Consider the following 20,306-nt stretch of genomic DNA (forward strand, 5'->3'; position numbering starts at 1 on the left):
CGTTACTAAATCATCATCTATTGTCTTGTTATATTGAAGTTGCTTTTTCGAATTTCTTATACACATTTCATAGATACGTTTTCATGAGCACATTTCGACATTCTTAATTAACATAATCAAATAATTCTGCGATCATTTAAGAATATATCTATATAAATATAAAGATTGAATCTTATAAAATGCGTGTTTCACAGAAATATACAAAAAAAAAATAAATAATAAGAATAATTACAATGTACTTAAAATTATATAAAATATTTTCGAATTTACCGCCTTAAAATTTAACCAATCGAAACAAATCGCTAATGCGCATATACAAATTTTCTTTTTATCAATATAACCTAATAATGTACTGGATCTATTTTTATTTAACCGGTATTAAAAGAGGTTATACAAAGTTTATATAAAATATTTGATTTTTTTATCTTAATGTAAACATTTGTATGATATATAAATCAATATTAACAAAAATTTATTTTTTACTTCCATACACAAAACATATTAATACTCTTTCAATATGGTATCGTTTTTAACTGATGTGTTAATTACAGCAGGTAACTTTCAAAGTTTTCTCGTATGATAATAAAGAAACAACTTTAATTGAATATTTCTATTATTTTTAATGTTTCTTTTTTCTTTTCTTTTTATATAAATAGGACAAGTTGAAAAGCTTAATCTTCGAGAAAAAATTTCTCAAATACAGGAGGATATAGTAAAGCTAAAATATGATGTCAAAGATTTCATGGATGATAATTATATTGAATTTTCATCAAAACTGACAAAAAATCAACGTTTAGTTTCTAAAGCTGAAATACTTACAAAAGAAATGAACGATTTACAAAAAAGAATAGATGATCAGGTAGATTTATGACTACAGAATAGGCAATTAAACGTATGTTGTTTTAATTATTATATAATATTTTTAGATCAAAGTAGAATTATCTGGGTCCATAAAGGAATTAAAGAATCTTTCACAATCGTTGAAAGAATCAAACCTTTGTCTTCACTTATCTAACCAATTATTATCTCTAGACGAATGCATTAAGTTGATAAAACAATATCAAGATGAACAGCGATACGTTGATACTGCTAAAAGCTTATGCATAATGCAGAATTTATTGGACAATCCTGAAAGTGATTTACAAGATCTTGATATTTATAATGCAATTAAAGAGGAATATAAAAATTTACATGATTCATTTTTATCTCATGCTTCTTTGCTTTGGGACGAGCGTATTTGTTGGACTGGTTTAGAAAATAATAAGAATGAAACAGTCGTTACACTTCATATTAGGGATAAACTTGAAAACATAGAAGACTTAATTCGTGGTTTGCATTACGTCAACAAACTTTCTGATCATTTGGATCAATTTTCAAAAACAATAATGAGTTATTTAATTCAACCAATTATCAATGAGCATTGCTCAGTTTTTGTTTCAAAAGAAAATATATTCACCATTGAATATATTGATAGAAAACAAATACCAGTTTATAAAAGTGTCCTGCATAATTTAAAATTATTATTTAGATATCTTCATGAACATTTTAATGTTATAATAGATGATAATCAGACCTTACTTATGAAAATGCAACCGCATATGTTAGAACAATTAGCAGAAAGTCTTACAATTAATTGCATTGCTAGAACTATTCCTAGTTCTAGCACAGAATTAAAAAATTTTGAACCAGTACTTGAAGAAACTAATAACTTTCAAAGTTATTTAATAGAAATAGGTAAAAAAAAGTTCTCTTCTCAAGTTTATATGAATATAATATTAATATAATTATTTAAATGATAATAACTTTGTAGGATTTATCACAGAAAAAAACTTATTCTTGAAAGAATATACTGATAATATTGACAAACTTTTTATTGATAAAATATGTCAAGATTTAATGGTAAAAGCAAAAAATATTATCAAGAAAGATCTTCATGATTCAATTAAACATATACCAGAGGTAAATTTCACTAAAACTTTAATGATTCGTATGTACTAAAATTGTTGCTATTAATTCTTAGACCCCATTAAAATTTCCAAATGATGAATTAGAAAGTGAGGGTGTATCAATTCACAGATACTTAAATGAATCTTCTTTTCAACTACCATCTTGTCAAATAAGGTATTTAATGTTACAAATTTTCATTAAATTGTCAATTAATTTGTCATTTATAATTAATTTGAAAAGAATCTTTTTATAGCAAAAGTGCGAAAGAAATACTAGACCTTGCAAGAAGTATTTTGGATGAGGCCTGTGACAGTTCAGATGCTTCTGCAGTCAAACTGTTTTATACATGTAGAAATGTATTTGAAATGTATGCAGGTCTAGTACCTGAACATCACAAAAAATTTTTGGAAACAATACCACAACAAGTCGGTAAGAATTGGTCAAATGAAAAGGATTCCAATACATGACAAATAAATTAGAATGTATCTATTGGTCATTAGACATTACAATTGTTCTTAGCTCTATTCCACAACAACTGTATGTATCTCGCACACCACCTACTCACATTGGCACATGAATACAGGGATAAATTGCCGAAATCATTGCAACAGCTTAACTTAACGTTTACTGATCAAACACTGATATTACGCAATGTCGGTTCTGAATGTTTCCTAGAGCACATGAGATACCAGAGAGATATTATTATAGATATCCTCAAAGAGTCAGGTCAGTAGTAGTCAACTTCAATGTAAATAATATAATTTTTAAAGACAACTTATAACAATCGAAATTGTGAATATAACTAGGTTTAGCAGCGCTAGGTCAAGTTTCTGAATTACCTTCGTCAACTGAACGTGCATTGAGACAATGTATCAGACAATTAGAATTGTTGAAGACCGTCTGGTTAGATGTTCTACCTGTCAATATTTATTGCAGAGCTGTAGGCAAGTCTTAATTTCTTTTTTGTTTCATTTGCTAATATTATATATAGTTATTATAAATTTAAAAGCCTAACTTACCTCGCATTTTTGCTGATATTTCTGACAGGATGCATCGCTAATTCTATGGTTGAAGATTTAATAATAAGAGTTACATCCGTTGAAGATATACCTGCTGATATAGCTTCTGACTTAGTGATAATGTTTAATACAGTAACAACACGAACGCCAATGATATTTCCAGTAAGTCGAGTGATCAAATTTAAATTCTAGGATTCAAAAATAATAAAGATAATAATTTTCATTCGAATTTATTTTATTAACTTGTTTATTATACCACAATACTGTTAAGTAGTCATGTGTGATTCTGCGATCAAAGAGTTGATATAGATAGAGTTGTTCCATCAACTTGTTCCTGTAAAAGTGAAATTATAAGAACATATGCGGGGGCTGATTATGTATAAATTTGTCAAGAACACTTTTTTTTCTTTTAGGAATCTGAGGAGATAGCACAGTATGCACGAAAATGGAAAAAATTCTTAGAACTTATTAAAGTCCTTGGTGCATCATTGAAAGAGATCGAGATTAGATGGGCAAGTGGGAAAGGTCCTCTTGCAAAAGAATTTACAGCTATTCAAGTAAAACAACTTATTAGAGCATTATTTCAAAATACAGAAAGAAGATCAGTTCTCTTAGCTTCTATTAAATAATACAATACTGTATTGATATGTTATTAATAATCAGTGGAGAAAGAAAATTTATTTATATTTTATGCATTTCATCTCATTTAACAATTTTTTCTTTTTTAATACTTTCCTTCATCCAAAACTTTTTTTTATAATTTGATATGTATATTTTTTGTTTTCCTACATTTATACATAGCGATGGGATTAGAAACACTTCAAAGCGCTTCGAATGTGTATGTATATATATATATATATATATATATATATATATATATATATATATATACATATATATACACACAAAAAATTCGAAATTTAATGTTGTTATATAGGTCTTAATGAAGTCTTCATACATCTCAAGTTTTTTATACCATTTTCGTTGTTATTATTCGATTTTTTGACCTAATAATTTAAATTATCAAATTATTCAAATTCTTTATTATCACTAATAAAGTATATAAATAAAATTATACTAATAATTCATTTAATATAAAATTATATAATATATAACGATTTTTTTGGTTACTCTTTACTTCTGTATTTACATAATTATTCAGACAAAGATAATTTGGTATCCTTTATGTCGTCAAGCAAGAACAAAAGGGTCTGAGTCCTATAATGAATTACGTTTATCCCTAGATTCCAATCGGGATTTCTTATACGTTGATTACTATAGTTTTAATAACATTTTTTTCTATATTTTATTTTTAATAATTTTTAGATACATTTTGTTGTAAAAAAATGTACGTATCATGCTTTTTATATAGAATTAAAATCTTTACTTTAAATGCTTTTATAAAAACAAAATCTTTCGTAGAAGAATGGAGATTCATTGTATCATCCAATCAAGGTCGATTTGTGTTACTCAATTCATAGTAATTGGTTGTACTATGTAGTCATACTATCATTGGATAATATATGAAGAAATATTAATTTTTGTGAAATTGTGAAATTACGAATTAAAGAACTTAATATCGAAAGAAATTTCCACTGATATTTTAATAATAATTACATATTTTTTCTTGTTGATTCAAAAATTTGATAACCATGAATTTTATATGGTATAGATTTGAACATAATAAAACGTATTGTTCATTTATTATGTTTATGTGTAATTAATTCAAATATTTTTTATATTATATTACCAAGGTATTTAACGTTATAATAATATTATGTTATAGTATTTTTCATATACCAATTAAATATGTGTCCAATTTCAGTCGTAACTTCAAATATGTAAACAACAATGGCGTTTTCTGTGAACATTTCGGTAGAAGCACCGATAGAAAATCAAATTCAAGAAATCACTTATGATGGGCAAGAAATTTATCAAGCGTACGTTATAAATTTATAAATTATATCTATGTGTAAAATAATATTTTACTAATGATGTTGAATGCTGTTATAAAATCTAAATGTTTACGTTAACCTTAACTCGTCTAACTTTAATATTACAGACCTCTTACATTGTCGGAAAATTTGGCAAAAATTGCCCAAAAGATAGATTTTAGTAAGACTAATGGAGAGGAAATTAAAAAAGAACCACCTGAGAATGGAGATAAAAGTGAAGAGGACGCAAAAGATCCAGCATCTTTTCAATCTTCATTGTGGCCATGGGATAGTGTTAGAAGCAAATTGAGGTATTCTTTCTATAATAAAAAATAATAGATAATTCTATTTCAATGAATTTATCTTTTTAGGAATGCGCTAACAGAGGTATGTGTATTAGCAGATGTCCTTACAATAGCAAAAGAAAAACATTATTTAGTTTTGGATCCTGTACCTCAAGAATCAGTTGAAGTAAAACCTATGGTACAAGTATATGCTAGAAAAAAAGCATTAGCAGGTGCTGCTTCGGTTCTCATGACGGGAGCAGAAAGACTACGAAATAGTCAAAATGAATTAGCTAGGAATCGTAATACACCAGATTTTCACATTGAATTGTTAAGATTAAGACAAAATTGGCGCTTAAAGAAAGTATCCAATTCTATAATTGGAGATCTTAGTTATAGAACAGGTAATTTCTTTGCTGTTTTACTTTTAACTATAATTATTTTTCAACATATTATTTTTCTGACAAAAATTAATTGCAGCTGGCTCTAAATATACTCAAACTGGAATGTTTGAAGTAACAAAAGCGGAAGAAGAAGAAAAACCAAATGGTAGTCCTCCTGCTTCACCTAATTCTAGTAGTAATACAACAGGACAATCTCATGGTCCATCCAATTCAAAAGCATCTGCATTGCGTGTTACTATACCTAGTGAATTACAAGGAGTAGCTTATATTGAAGTATTATGTCAGAAAGGTGGATAATATTAATTTAATATTTTCTAATAATTTTCTTTCTTTTTTGGTTTTTTTCTGTATGATTTTGATTATATTCGTTTAGAAAATCATCATTATGTATTTTAGATCAGGAAGACCTGTGTAGTGCTAACATTAGTTTACTCAATAGTAGTGCGCATAGTTCCAATGCAGATATGCATTGGCAACAGAAGTTAGAAGCAGCCCAAAATGTTTTATTCTGTAAAGAACTATTTAGTCAATTGGCAAGAGAGGCTGTACATTTACGTGCGCCAATTCCGCATATGGTTGTTGGGAATCAAATTATGGCTACTGTAACTATTATATTCTTTACAATTATTTAATTACAAAGTCGATTATGAAATGTATAAAATTTACTTTTGCTTCAGGTGCTTCCAGGAATTCAACTGATCATAGGTTTGTGTCATAGTACTGGGAATGACAAAAAGCCAACCGCCCCTCCACCTCACAAAACTGATCACGATCATGTATTAGAACATTCCTTGCATCAGTTGCTACGTGAAGTACATCATAAAAATACTCATCATCCATTTCCTCATCCTTCATCGGGTCCTCTTGGACCTAGTAAACGCCGATGTTTGGCTGGTCCAACAGCGGCAGATAGATATGAACTTCTAGAAATGTCAAAGAGTCAAACATTACTAGAACAAATCATTCAACAAGCTCAACACTTTTTCATGAGATTACGTACTGAATATGTTCTGGACACAATAGCAAAAGAAGTTAAGGATCCTTTAATTGTATCTCATTGGATGGCATTAAATTCCCCTACGCAGTCATGTGTCAAAATTAATATATTAACACACGGATACGACAGTTTATATCGTACTTCGTTGATCGTTCATGTAGGAGAAAAATCACTTAAATGTGTCTGTAGAGATGGCAGAGTAATGCATATGAGTTATGAACCTCAAGAATTAAGAGATTTAATTTTTTGTCAGGTTAGTTTCTTAATATTACTTATTAATCTTAACTTATCAATGTAGAATTATACCACACACAGAGACAGATTTAATGATATAATGTATTTAATACTACGATTATTTTAGATATATCAACATCAAATAACTGCAGTACAATCTTTAGCAAAATGTATGGGGTGGCAACTTCTAGGTAATAGTTCTCATCTCGGTTTAGGTGCAGTTGAACCTTTAGGAAATGCAAGTAGTTGTATTTTAGCTTCGCCAATCGGTGACAGGTAATTTATAATTTATATATTCATGAAATTATTTCTAATAACAATAGTTATGTGGTTCGTACTTGTTAATTTCAGAATGATAGCTGTAAGATGTGAACCCCAAACAGGAGTACAAGTAGCAATTGCACATTCTCCTAGAAAAGATTTCTTTCCGGGACAATTAGTACGAGAAAGGAAATGGGAAAATTTAGGTGGTTCTTTTAAAGAAGTTAGATGGGATAAGATGGAAGGAAAAAATTTTTTGAATAAGATGGAATTGCTCATGGCTTCCTTAACAAGTAGTTCATAGACGTGTAATATAAAAAAGGACTCATTTGTAGTTCTACACTTCACAGGGTGCAAAATATACAGATCATATTATTTTAAGCAATTGTACAAAGTATTATACTTCTTAGGTTTCGATGCAAAATATTCCTATTTCTGAAAATCCAAGATAATGTTAATAATTGAAAAGTTTTTAAAAGCAGCTTCTCTCGAGCAATTGCAGTGGTGTAACATATTTTAAATTTCAGTATACTTATTTTTTAATGTTGATACAATGAACTTTTTATTAAACAGACTTTATAAGATAATATTGAATATCAACTTGTTATATTTTTTATGTATGATGTAAAAAAGTATAGAGAATTCTGAGAGTGCTGCTCTTCAAAAAGTATAGTACTTATAAAGTCAATATTTTTGTAATACTTAATTTTACGATATTGAGATAGAGATTCTACCAAATTCTTATTAATCTAAGTATACTCTCCTATACTTAGTTCGTATGTAAAAAGTTATTATAGACGTTATATATTAAAAAGTTATTCATTTATGTATTGAAGCATCCAAGGATTATAGTTGTGATATTAATAGTCAAAAAGTACGCATTGCAATTTGATCTCTAACTTCTGAATGACAAAGAGTAATATTGAATATGCAGTGGCAAATGGTTTTTATACAATAAATTGATTTGTTATTTTATTAATTAAAAAAATGAGCATAACAGTGATGTTAATTTTTTTCTTTTCTTTTTTTTCTTTGGTTTTTCTTTTCTTTTTTTTCTTTGGTTTTTCTTTTTTCTTTTTTTCTTTTTTCTTTTTTGGAAGATAGTGGTATACAAAAAATATTTTAATATTTTTATGAATTTTATGTACATTACACATTTACTTGATTTCCGAGATGATGGTAAAAAATAGATCAATGCACCTGTGATTGTACAAAAATGGTTTTTATTTGAATCACACAATATATGAAATGTAATATGAGTGGGGTTAATAAACTACTGAGATATGACATGTCGTAAATGCATGAGGATGCGAGATATAATATGATCCAGTAATAATCTAAATTGCATTTTTAACAAATTATCTTATGTATAAAATCAATGAACAATTCCTTATTTATATCGCGTCTTTTGTATACCATATTCAAGTAATAGTTTGTTTTTAAACTTTTGCATAATATAATCAGTGTCATTATATCATACATATTAAATACACAAACAAACATTCATACAACCACACACATTATAGATATTAGTTTTCTTGAATGAATATGCTGTACTCTATCACATATAACTAGATTTTAAATTAAAACATTGTCTTTGCTCTACTGCAGTTTGAACAAGAACTACAGCATTATCATTGGATTAAGGGACGGACTAGCAATTTTACCACAAAACTTAATGCTAGAGCGTACCAAGTAAAATAGATCGGATTATCTAAAATACTTCTTAAAACAGAAATTTTTGAAGAATTCAATGTATTTATATACAGTAGTGTATTTACAATTTGATTGTGGTTCTCGATGCTTTCATTTATTTTTAATCATTTTCTTTTCGTGTATCTAATGAGTAACTAGAGATCATAGAATTAACTTTTACTCCATATCCATTCCTCTCATTTACTTGTACTCATTTTTGTAAACAGCCGTGTTTGTTAGTTATTTATTAAGAAATCAAATGTATCATATCCAGACTTTTATTCTTATAAAAAATGAAATATTTGTTCTTTACATCTATATCTTATTAGCCAAGTGCTCCTTACATAAGCTCTTAATTTTTTATAAAGCACTGAGCTATATTCCGCATCTTTCCACCTGCGACCTTAAAGGCAAAAGCCGCATTAATAACTAATACAATGTAAGCAGTTGAAAGACTGATTGCATAAAATTGTTGTACATTTAATAGGGTCATGCAGGAGACAAACAAATGTGATCCTACGACCCATACAATTTGTCCCCATTTTTGCTTATCAATAGCAGCAAAGAAAATAACACCCCAGAATGTATGAAGTAAAATGAAGCACAAAGTGGTGGATGCTGATACGATGAAGAAGTATTCTGTACCATGTCTGATACCCATGGTTCCAGGACCAACTGCATCTGCTAACACATTGACCAGAGCAAAAGCTCCACTCATAAAACCGAAACCTAGGCCACAAACATATGCAAATATATGTCTGCTATCAGCTACATGTGTTGTGGTTACTTTTTCTAAACCTCTTTCAGCTTTACGTAATACCCAGTATAAAAGGTACCTAACAATTTATAAAATCAATTAGTATCACGATTGTGTGAAAAAATAAAAAATATGCGAAAACGAGATAAAAAAAAAGAAAGAAAGAAAAAATAGAAATAAACAATGAATCTTTTAATGTCTTATTACCTGAAAGTTTCTTGGAATAATACAGAAAATACTAATCCAAATGCAAGATGATTTTGAAGTGGAACAACAGCATACCAAAGCACAGATGATAATAGTAATGAAATAAGCCAGAAAAAGGCACTGGCAATTAATATGATAATTTTTATTGGATCATTAGCTATAGTAAATGTGAACATGGCTAATGGAGGTCCAAAAGCCAAGAAAGCACAACCAAAAAAATCCATAACCGTCATCTTTATGATGAATGCTTAATCGTGTGCTTATTCTTTGTCAATTGACCTTTCTCCAAATGCTAACTGCTTCTAACCCTACACAGCCTTATTATGGCTAGGATGTCTACTTTTTGTGGGTGCATTTATTGCGTTACTACAAACACAATTTTTAAGTTTGACATTTCAGAATATACTTAAAAGGTTAAGTATGACCTTGCTCAACAATCTTTAGAAAACGCGCTACTGATTAATGGAAGGAACTTTGAATGAGGTACATCGAGATAAACCTGCACTGCAATCGATAGCTTATCGATATTTTTTAATTTGTAATGATGAACGTCATTCTCGATTCTCTCAAACTTATTAATTATTTTTAACGAGAAGTAAATTTACATAGATTTTAACCGATCTATATATTATTTTAAATTATTATTAAACGTTTTTATTAAATGTGTAAAAAAAATTCTTAATTAATTAAAAAAACATTCTTAATTAATATGACCAAATAATTTTGCACTCATTTAAAAATATATCTATATAAATATAAAGATTGAATCTTATAAAATGTGTGTCACAGAAATATACAAAAAAAATATAAATAATAAGAATAATTACAATGTACTTAATATTATATAAAATATTTTCGAATTTACCGCCTTAAAATTTAACCAATCGAAACAAATCGCTAATGCGCATATACAAATTTTCTTTTTATCAATATAACCTAATAATGTACTGGATCTATTTTTATTTAACCGGTATTAAAAGAGGTTATACAAAGTTTATATAAAATATTTGATTTTTTTATCTTAATGTAAACATTTGTATGATATATAAATCAATATTAACAAAAATTTATTTTTTACTTCCATACACAAAACATATTAATACTCTTTCAATATGGTATCGTTTTTAACTGATGTGTTAATTACAGCAGGTAACTTTCAAAGTTTTCTCGTATGATAATAAAGAAACAACTTTAATTGAATATTTCTATTATTTTTAATGTTTCTTTTTTCTTTTCTTTTTATATAAATAGGACAAGTTGAAAAGCTTAATCTTCGAGAAAAAATTTCTCAAATACAGGAGGATATAGTAAAGCTAAAATATGATGTCAAAGATTTCATGGATGATAATTATATTGAATTTTCATCAAAACTGACAAAAAATCAACGTTTAGTTTCTAAAGCTGAAATACTTACAAAAGAAATGAACGATTTACAAAAAAGAATAGATGATCAGGTAGATTTATGACTACAGAATAGGCAATTAAACGTATGTTGTTTTAATTATTATATAATATTTTTAGATCAAAGTAGAATTATCTGGGTCCATAAAGGAATTAAAGAATCTTTCACAATCGTTGAAAGAATCAAACCTTTGTCTTCACTTATCTAACCAATTATTATCTCTAGACGAATGCATTAAGTTGATAAAACAATATCAAGATGAACAGCGATACGTTGATACTGCTAAAAGCTTATGCATAATGCAGAATTTATTGGACAATCCTGAAAGTGATTTACAAGATCTTGATATTTATAATGCAATTAAAGAGGAATATAAAAATTTACATGATTCATTTTTATCTCATGCTTCTTTGCTTTGGGACGAGCGTATTTGTTGGACTGGTTTAGAAAATAATAAGAATGAAACAGTCGTTACACTTCATATTAGGGATAAACTTGAAAACATAGAAGACTTAATTCGTGGTTTGCATTACGTCAACAAACTTTCTGATCATTTGGATCAATTTTCAAAAACAATAATGAGTTATTTAATTCAACCAATTATCAATGAGCATTGCTCAGTTTTTGTTTCAAAAGAAAATATATTCACCATTGAATATATTGATAGAAAACAAATACCAGTTTATAAAAGTGTCCTGCATAATTTAAAATTATTATTTAGATATCTTCATGAACATTTTAATGTTATAATAGATGATAATCAGACCTTACTTATGAAAATGCAACCGCATATGTTAGAACAATTAGCAGAAAGTCTTACAATTAATTGCATTGCTAGAACTATTCCTAGTTCTAGCACAGAATTAAAAAATTTTGAACCAGTACTTGAAGAAACTAATAACTTTCAAAGTTATTTAATAGAAATAGGTAAAAAAAAGTTCTCTTCTCAAGTTTATATGAATATAATATTAATATAATTATTTAAATGATAATAACTTTGTAGGATTTATCACAGAAAAAAACTTATTCTTGAAAGAATATACTGATAATATTGACAAACTTTTTATTGATAAAATATGTCAAGATTTAATGGTAAAAGCAAAAAATATTATCAAGAAAGATCTTCATGATTCAATTAAACATATACCAGAGGTAAATTTCACTAAAACTTTAATGATTCGTATGTACTAAAATTGTTGCTATTAATTCTTAGACCCCATTAAAATTTCCAAATGATGAATTAGAAAGTGAGGGTGTATCAATTCACAGATACTTAAATGAATCTTCTTTTCAACTACCATCTTGTCAAATAAGGTATTTAATGTTACAAATTTTCATTAAATTGTCAATTAATTTGTCATTTATAATTAATTCGAAAAGAATCTTTTTATAGCAAAAGTGCGAAAGAAATACTAGACCTTGCAAGAAGTATTTTGGATGAGGCCTGTGACAGTTCAGATGCTTCTGCAGTCAAACTGTTTTATACATGTAGAAATGTATTTGAAATGTATGCAGGTCTAGTACCTGAACATCACAAAAAATTTTTGGAAACAATACCACAACAAGTCGGTAAGAATTGGTCAAATGAAAAGGATTCCAATACATGACAAATAAATTAGAATGTATCTATTGGTCATTAGACATTACAATTGTTCTTAGCTCTATTCCACAACAACTGTATGTATCTCGCACACCACCTACTCACATTGGCACATGAATACAGGGATAAATTGCCGAAATCATTGCAACAGCTTAACTTAACGTTTACTGATCAAACACTGATATTACGCAATGTCGGTTCTGAATGTTTCCTAGAGCACATGAGATACCAGAGAGATATTATTATAGATATCCTCAAAGAGTCAGGTCAGTAGTAGTCAACTTCAATGTAAATAATATAATTTTTAAAGACAACTTATAACAATCGAAATTGTGAATATAACTAGGTTTAGCAGCGCTAGGTCAAGTTTCTGAATTACCTTCGTCAACTGAACGTGCATTGAGACAATGTATCAGACAATTAGAATTGTTGAAGACCGTCTGGTTAGATGTTCTACCTGTCAATATTTATTGCAGAGCTGTAGGCAAGTCTTAATTTCTTTTTTATTTCATTTGCTAATATTATATATAATTATTATAAATTTAAAAGCTTAACTTACCTCGCATTTTCGCTGATATTTCTGACAGGATGCATCGTTAATTCTATGGTTGAAGATTTAATAATAAGAGTTACATCCGTTGAAGATATACCTGCTGATATAGCTTCTGATTTAGTGATAATGTTTAATACAGTAACAACACGAACGCCAATGATATTTCCAGTAAGTCGAGTGATCAAATTTAAATTCTAGGATTCAAAAATAATAAAGATAATAATTTTCATTCGAATTTATTTTATTAACTTGTTTATTATACCACAATACTGTTAAGTAGTCATGTGTGATTCTGCGATCAAAGAGTTGATATAGATAGAGTTGTTCCATCAACTTGTTCCTGTAAAAGTGAAATTATAAGAACATATGCGGGGGCTGATTATGTATAAATTTGACAAGAACACTTTTTTTTTACTTTTAGGAATCTGAGGAGATAGCACAGTATGCACGAAAATGGAAAAAATTCTTAGAACTTATTAAAGTCCTTGGTGCATCATTGAAAGAGATCGAGATTAGATGGGCAAGTGGGAAAGGTCCTCTTGCAAAAGAATTTACAGCTATTCAAGTAAAACAACTTATTAGAGCATTATTTCAAAATACAGAAAGAAGATCAGTTCTCTTAGCTTCTATTAAATAATACAATACTGTATTGATATGTTATTAATAATCAGTGGAGAAAGAAAATTTATTTATATTTTATGCATTTCATCTCACTTAACAATTTTTTCTTTTTTAATACTTTCCTTCATCCGAGACTTTTTTTTATAATTTGATATGTATATTTTTTGTTTTCCTACATTTATACATAGCGATGGGATTAGAAACACTTCAAAGCGCTTCGAATGTGTATGTATATATATATATATATATATATATATATATATATATATACACACAAAATTCGAAATTTAATGTTGTTATATAGGTCTTGATGAAGTCTTCATACATCTCAAGTTTTGTTTTATCATTTTCGTTATTCTAATTCGATCTTTGTCTCTTTCTATGTGCAATATGTCGGGAACCGTTCATTTTTTTTACTTATTCAGTAATAAGATTTTATTTAAGATATATTTTAATCTACTTTCTTTGATAAAAATTGTATTTCCTGACTCAGAAAAAGGAATCAACATTCGTGTTATTTACTGTAAACTATAAAATAACTTAAAGAAATGTACTTATTCAAACTTTCCGAACTTGGTCTAATATTTTATATCAATGATATTGTTTGAATAAAAGTAATCAAACAGTATGAAAGATATTGAATACTTATAATGCTTCCAAAACTTACTGATATTTTTTAAACCTTTAAGCTTTGAATCATTTTCGAAGTGATTCGAATTTGTTGTCATATATATGACATACATTCAAAGCAATTCGAAGTGTTTCAGATTCCATCACTAGTTATATACGTATATTCTTTGAATTTCATATTACGTGGCTAACTTTCATATGATTAATTTCACATATATGAATATAAATTCTTGACGTCTACAATACTTTTTCTGTCTTTCACGTTGTAATAAATCCTTGTAAGCTAATAATATAATCTTGTGTAAGAATATTTTTATATGTAATAATAAAAACTAATTGATCAAACAAGGCATTGAATGTAAATTAATGGTGTTGGTTTGTATAATATTATAGTAAGAGAGAGCGAGAAAGAGAAAGAGAAAGAGAGAGAGAGAGAGAGAAAGAGAAAGCGCGCGAATATAATGATATAAAAAAAAAGGTAAAATTGTAACAAGAATTTCCAAAAATAGTATTTTTCATACAAAATGTTTTTCAGTGAAAAAAATATACAGCAAGTTAAAAATTGCATAACATATTACTATCAATAGTTTTCAATCTTCATCAAGAATATACTCTTATATGAGTTGTATTTCAAATATCAAATTATTCTGTTTTAAGTAATTAATTAAACCTATATATATGTGTTTATTACGTGTGCGTGCAATCTCAATTTTATACATATTCATAAATAAATCTACACACATATAACTACCAATACGCAAGCTGCCTCCTACAATTTAAGTATAAACAAAATGAAATCAAATAAAAATGAGCATATATATATATATATAAGAATGTCAATTTGTTAAAAACTAATAACATTATGTTGTTGTAAAAATAAAATATAAATAATTTTTTTATCTAAAATACTTACTGGTTTCTTTTTTTTTTTGTATTACATATTTTATATTTAGAATAACAGAAAAATAATTTAAGAGAAGTAAAATAAAAGATTAAGCATTTTTATGTAATGTTCGCTATGGATAAGAAAAAAAATATATATTGTTTACGTTTTGCTTAAAGGAAGTTATTATAACATAACTCGAATCTTTGATATATTAAATATTCTTGAAATTTTTGATTTCATTCAATTTCAACAATACCTATACTGACAGCATCGAATTTTCAAATGGAATATTTTGTAACTTGTAATCAGAAATATATATATATATAGAGAGAGAGAGAGAGAAAGAGAGAGAGAGAGAGTGAGAGAGAGTGAAAGAGAGAGTACGAGGGTCATGTAACTGACCAAACTTTGAGATAGATTTATACTCATATTTATAATTCAAAGGCACTTGCGATATCTGAATTTGATAAAGATTCAGACTTCATTTTGAAATTTTCCTTAGAAAGGAACTAAAGGGAAAACAACGAGAGAAGATTTTCATTGGATATAGACACTGAGAGAGTAATCAGGCAGACAGGCAGACAGGCAGGCAGGGTGGCGGGCAGTAGTGAGCGCAAATCATTTAATACGTTTCCAATTCCAAGTCATGTACAGTCGAGGTAAAACATTACCGTAATTTTATCATTTTATCTTTCAGAGTCCGAAAAAAATAGAAGGAGACGCTCATAGATGCTTCCAAATGCAGGACTGTTTATGCACATATATTGCTAGAAAGAAGCATAGAGTATAGCCTGCGATATCGTCTCACAATCTCGTAGTTTTGATTGCACACACTATCTGTGTATCAAAATTTTTTGGGGCCAGGACTATTTCTTTGTGCATTAGCACGATAGGCCATATACGAGCAGCAGTTTGCATTTGGTTGTATTGCGCATAGTTTTTTTTTTTTTTTCCCTTTTGGACCTATATAAAAACGTTTCTACACGCACGATCATAAGCAAGATTTTAACTAGATATATGAAGACTGTACTCAGAATTACCATCAATATACTGGAAAACGAGAGTTTGGAAAGACTGTATTCACGCAGAGACGCGGTATCTAATTATACAAAATTCATGGTTACTATAACAAGCTTAATTTATCTCCATTCTTCACTACCTTCAGGCAAGTAGAAAAAATGCAAATATGTTTCTAAACTTGCATAAGTACCATGGATGTAACTATTAAACAAATTTAATCTATGACCCATGGTGTATGTAAAAAATGTACCTTATAAAATATAAAGAAATTGGGCATATTTTGCCAAGAGATAAATTGGAATTCACAAATAATTATAACTCTTATGAGTTAAGGCTCTAAATGCCGACAGATAGAGTCTTATCTTTCTCCCCGTTTCATATCGAGCATAGAACTTTTACAGAATCTTATGAACTGTTAATTAAGAAAAGTGGCAACGACCACAATCTGTCACATCAGATCATATAATGCAAATATATTTTGCAGCATAAACTGCAGTGGTCGTTCTTGTTTATATACACGTCGCTGCGTAGATTGGATAGAAATGTAGTCGTCGAGGCGGGTGGGTGATTGGCCCGCAGTTCAGATTGGCAACGCAGCGTAGTTCTTTTATGTGCATTCACGTAGATGACGATGACTGTGAACATGGAAGTGCAAAACAGGATGTCACATTATTTTCGCCATTTATGGCGTATGACTCCCACTGATTAAGAGTCTTTAGTCTCTCGATATATATAGATATATATAGATATTTATATATATATATATATGTATATATGCATGCAATAACTTAATTTTTCAGAGCTAGCGATCAGAGAGCCTCTTCCTCATGCATTTATGCTTTCGATCATGTATGCTCACTTCATCAAAATTTAATTAAAAATTTACTAACATTTGACAATGAGTTTGCGCAAATAAAAACTATAGTAGAAAAGGATTTAAAAATTTCGATTTTTGTTATAATTATCTACATTACAATTTTGCACGAATCCGAGTAAAATAATTTTTTTCAAGAGAAAGAGAAAGAGAGAGAAAAAAAAAGAAAGAAAAAAAAAGAAGAAAAGAAAAATAGAATATAAAATATGTTGTCACATCATAAATATACAAAAACAAAATAAAATCATTTAAAATAGATTTTTCATAATGCCTATTATGAATATATCTTTTTGTTCATGATTACAGATTCTTGATTTACACGTTGATCTATTTATTATTTACCTATAGTAAAACTTTTGAAATAATTACGAAGTATTGAAAAGTCTAAAGTCGACTGTACCTGAAAGATATGCAGATGTGACATTGTAAATTTGCAATTTACTTATGGCAACATTTGCTATAAATCTTAATATCGAAAGGAATTCACCATATATATATATATTCCCTTCCCAATATTTAAATTAAACATTATTGAACTCGTGCAGATGATAATGATTCAACTTAAAATCATTTTACGAAGACTGGGTATCATTAGTACCTGCCACGGCCAGCCGGAGAGCGGCTTCGGTACCTCGATGTGCTGGTATCCTTGCCAGTGTAGTATTCCATGCCAGTGTCTCCGCTAGTAGCACCGTAGGCATCTTGCATATATCCATCTCGAGTAACATACCCACCGGTACGACTGGACATATAATCTTCTCCATAGCGTCCTCTACCTCTACTTCCACCACCCCTGCCTGCATAATAGCTGCCCCCATAATCTCCATATGTACTGCCTCCTCTGTAACCCATACTAGCACCACCCCGAGAACCGAAATCCCTACCAGTAGTACCACGAACACCTCTGAATCCTATACCACCCCTACCTCCGCCACGACCTCTACCACGTGAAATTTCCACTTTTAACTTGACACCCATTATTTCTGTGCCATTCATACTATTGCATGCCAATTCTGCTTCATTCATATTCAGAAATTCGATGAAGGCAAAGCCTGGAGGATTGAAGGCCACCCAAACCTTGTTAAGCTTGCCATATTTTTCAAACTCCATCTGTAGATCTTCTTTTTTGATGCTCTCATTGAGTCCACCAACGTAGACACGAGTATAGCCCTCCGGAGTCATTTTATATCTAAAAAAGTTATTTTGTAGCATGGAAGAAATGAGAAGACTTTATAAATTTCATTCGTTCAAAATCAATATAACTCAAACAGACCATATATATATTTGTTAAAATTTCATTGTATAGCTCATGTATTATTCAATTATGATTCATTTCATTGACCTTAAGTAAAAAAAACTATGAAGACAATTATTTTAGTTAATATATACTATCTAATTACCTTCAAACATGCAACAAATGCAAATAAATATGTATCTATAAAGAGGCAATCAATATCAAGCATAATATTTACTGTACAACGAGTAATACACGTTTTACACAAATTGATAATTTCTTTTCTTTTTTTTCTTTTTTTTTTTTTTTTTTTTTTCTATCCAAGTACACGAAGGATAATCATTATATGCAACGCGTCCATTGAAGAACAACCGAAGGAAAACAAAGACTTTGATAAAGTACCTTTGTATGTCAAAAAAAATGTTGTGATAACCTATCTTAACATATTATCGTAATTCTATTTAAAAAGGATTTCGAAATATATAATATAATGCAAGATATTAAAATAAGACTGGAAAATAAAACAAATATGTACATGAGTCGGAATACATGACTTTACGCGCCAATAATTTTGAAGTTTATTTTCCCGCTGTATCAATAAAGTACTTACCCTTTTCACTTTCTTCTTAATTTATCTTGATAAAACACGATATTAAACGACGATTTTATTATTATATAAATCACTGTATCAAGAAATATACAGGTACGGCGGCAGAATGATGCACACGACGGAATCAATAGAAGCGAATCAGTAGGGGTCCACAGTGCACAGAAACTATATCCGACGCCTCTGCGTCTCCAACCCAGACGCCCAAAATTTTTACAAATGGTTACCGATCAGTTTGTATTTGCTACCGTTTATACGTTAAATATAATAACCCTATAAAATTATCTAAATTCTCTTATTATTCGAAATAATAATTATGTTTTATTTATTTATTAATGCATCTCTTTTTATTTTAAGAAAATTATAACATTTTATTACATTTTTATTGTACTTATTTAATTCAAGTGATATTAACAAGTTGTACTAGAAGCCATTTCTAGTTGCAATAGAAGTGCTATCTATCAGAAAATTTCGAAACTGTTCAATAGTCATTTGTATATATTTATTATTTATATATTTTTATTAATATTTAATAAATTGCATACATACATATATATAACATATATATATATATATATATATATATATATATGTTATACACGATAATTTAAATTATTCAAAGCCTTCATTATCATTAATAAAGTATATAAACGAAATTATACTAATATTTCATTTAATATAAAATTACAAAATGTTTAATGATTTTTCTTTTGTTACTTTTTAATTATGTATTTACATAATTATTCAGACAAAGAAAATATGGTAGCCTTTATGTCGTCAAGAAAGAACAAAAGGGTCTGAGTCCTATAATGAATTACGTTTATCCCTAGATTCCAATCGGGTTTTCTTATACGTTGATTACTATACTTTTAGTAACATTTTTTTCTATATTTTATATTTAATAATTTTTAGATACATTTTGTTGTAAAAAAATGTACGTATCATGCTTTTTATATAGAATTAAAATGTTTATTTTAAATGCTTTTATAAAAACAAAATCTTTCGTAGAAGAATGGAGATTCATTGTATCATCCAATCAAGGTCGATTTGTGTTACTCAATTCATAGTAATTGGTTGTACTATGTAGTCATACTATCATTGGATAATATATGAAGAAATATTAATTTTTGTGAAATTGTG

General features: G+C 28.4%; 5 protein-coding genes and 1 long non-coding RNA gene across 6 annotated transcripts; 3 read left to right on the top strand and 3 right to left on the bottom strand.

The window, feature by feature from the left end:
• The first annotated feature begins 330 nt into the window (after positions 1-330).
• LOC118443761 (centromere/kinetochore protein zw10 homolog) lies at positions 331-3,595 on the top strand. Its single transcript, XM_035871205.2, has 10 exons — positions 331-554; positions 657-859; positions 927-1,734; positions 1,811-1,959; positions 2,021-2,121; positions 2,201-2,376; positions 2,467-2,673; positions 2,754-2,891; positions 2,995-3,128; positions 3,380-3,595. Exons 1-10 carry the CDS (start codon positions 518-520, stop codon positions 3,593-3,595), a joined length of 2,169 nt encoding a protein of 722 aa, XP_035727098.1. The 5' UTR covers positions 331-517.
• Positions 2,569-3,387, bottom strand: LOC146873341 (uncharacterized). The gene is made up of 3 exons (XR_014982918.1): positions 2,967-3,387; positions 2,787-2,864; positions 2,569-2,688 (listed from the first exon to the last, which is right to left on the bottom strand). It is a non-coding gene; the product is annotated as an uncharacterized LOC146873341 (long non-coding RNA).
• Positions 3,596-4,520: 925 nt separating the features above from the next.
• On the top strand, positions 4,521-8,095 carry LOC118443763 (mediator of RNA polymerase II transcription subunit 17-like). Its single transcript, XM_035871208.2, has 9 exons — positions 4,521-4,720; positions 4,792-4,906; positions 5,029-5,211; positions 5,272-5,588; positions 5,665-5,877; positions 5,985-6,190; positions 6,266-6,838; positions 6,947-7,095; positions 7,171-8,095. Exons 2-9 carry the CDS (start codon positions 4,818-4,820, stop codon positions 7,382-7,384), a joined length of 1,944 nt encoding a protein of 647 aa, XP_035727101.1. The 5' UTR covers positions 4,521-4,720; positions 4,792-4,817; the 3' UTR covers positions 7,385-8,095.
• Positions 8,096-8,251: 156 nt separating this feature from the next.
• LOC118443767 (gamma-secretase subunit Aph-1-like) lies at positions 8,252-10,236 on the bottom strand. The gene is made up of 2 exons (XM_035871214.2): positions 9,740-10,236; positions 8,252-9,611 (listed from the first exon to the last, which is right to left on the bottom strand). Exons 1-2 carry the CDS (start codon positions 9,970-9,972, stop codon positions 9,128-9,130), a joined length of 717 nt encoding a protein of 238 aa, XP_035727107.1. The 5' UTR covers positions 9,973-10,236; the 3' UTR covers positions 8,252-9,127.
• A 423-nt stretch (positions 10,237-10,659) lies between these two features.
• On the top strand, positions 10,660-15,352 carry LOC118443762 (centromere/kinetochore protein zw10 homolog). Its single transcript, XM_035871207.2, has 10 exons — positions 10,660-10,888; positions 10,991-11,193; positions 11,261-12,068; positions 12,145-12,293; positions 12,355-12,455; positions 12,535-12,710; positions 12,801-13,007; positions 13,088-13,225; positions 13,329-13,462; positions 13,716-15,352. The coding sequence occupies exons 1-10, from the start codon at positions 10,852-10,854 to the stop codon at positions 13,929-13,931; spliced, it is 2,169 nt and encodes a 722-aa protein (XP_035727100.2). The 5' UTR covers positions 10,660-10,851; the 3' UTR covers positions 13,932-15,352.
• Positions 15,353-16,039: 687 nt separating this feature from the next.
• Positions 16,040-19,338, bottom strand: Rsf1 (Repressor splicing factor 1). The gene is made up of 3 exons (XM_035871216.2): positions 19,170-19,338; positions 17,924-18,514; positions 16,040-17,086 (listed from the first exon to the last, which is right to left on the bottom strand). Exons 2-3 carry the CDS (start codon positions 18,505-18,507, stop codon positions 17,059-17,061), a joined length of 612 nt encoding a protein of 203 aa, XP_035727109.1. The 5' UTR covers positions 18,508-18,514; positions 19,170-19,338; the 3' UTR covers positions 16,040-17,058.
• Positions 19,339-20,306: the final 968 nt, after the last annotated feature.

Source organism: Vespa mandarinia, chromosome 1 (assembly GCF_050613455.1).
Source record: "Vespa mandarinia isolate Hongniang chromosome 1, ASM5061345v1, whole genome shotgun sequence".
NCBI lineage: Eukaryota > Metazoa > Arthropoda > Insecta > Hymenoptera > Vespidae > Vespa > Vespa mandarinia.

Bases quoted from the DNA above. Each gene is read 5' to 3' on its own strand.
- LOC118443762 (XM_035871207.2), top strand. From the start codon at position 10,852: ATGGTATCGTTTTTAACTGATGTGTTAATTACAGCAG. The intron at 10,889-10,990 runs GTAACTTTCAAA...TTATATAAATAG, and splicing joins TGATGTGTTAATTACAGCAG to GACAAGTTGAAAAGCTTAAT. The intron at 12,711-12,800 runs GTAAGAATTGGT...AATTGTTCTTAG, and splicing joins AACAATACCACAACAAGTCG to CTCTATTCCACAACAACTGT.
- LOC118443763 (XM_035871208.2), top strand. From the start codon at position 4,818: ATGGCGTTTTCTGTGAACATTTCGGTAGAAGCACCGATAGAAAATCAA. The intron at 5,212-5,271 runs GTATTCTTTCTA...TTATCTTTTTAG, and splicing joins AGTGTTAGAAGCAAATTGAG to GAATGCGCTAACAGAGGTAT. The intron at 6,191-6,265 runs GTAACTATTATA...CTTTTGCTTCAG, and splicing joins GGAATCAAATTATGGCTACT to GTGCTTCCAGGAATTCAACT.
- Rsf1 (XM_035871216.2), bottom strand. From the start codon at position 18,507: ATGACTCCGGAGGGCTATACTCGTGTCTACGTTGGTGGACTCAATGAG. The intron at 17,087-17,923 runs GTACTAATGATA...CCATGTTCACAG, and splicing joins TCTCCGGCTGGCCGTGGCAG to TCATCGTCATCTACGTGAAT.
- LOC118443761 (XM_035871205.2), top strand. From the start codon at position 518: ATGGTATCGTTTTTAACTGATGTGTTAATTACAGCAG. The intron at 860-926 runs GTAGATTTATGA...TAATATTTTTAG, and splicing joins AAAAAAGAATAGATGATCAG to ATCAAAGTAGAATTATCTGG. The intron at 2,674-2,753 runs GTCAGTAGTAGT...GAATATAACTAG, and splicing joins AGATATCCTCAAAGAGTCAG to GTTTAGCAGCGCTAGGTCAA.
- LOC118443767 (XM_035871214.2), bottom strand. From the start codon at position 9,972: ATGACGGTTATGGATTTTTTTGGTTGTGCTTTCTTGGCTTTTGGACCT. The intron at 9,612-9,739 runs GTAATAAGACAT...ATAAATTGTTAG, and splicing joins TTATTCCAAGAAACTTTCAG to GTACCTTTTATACTGGGTAT.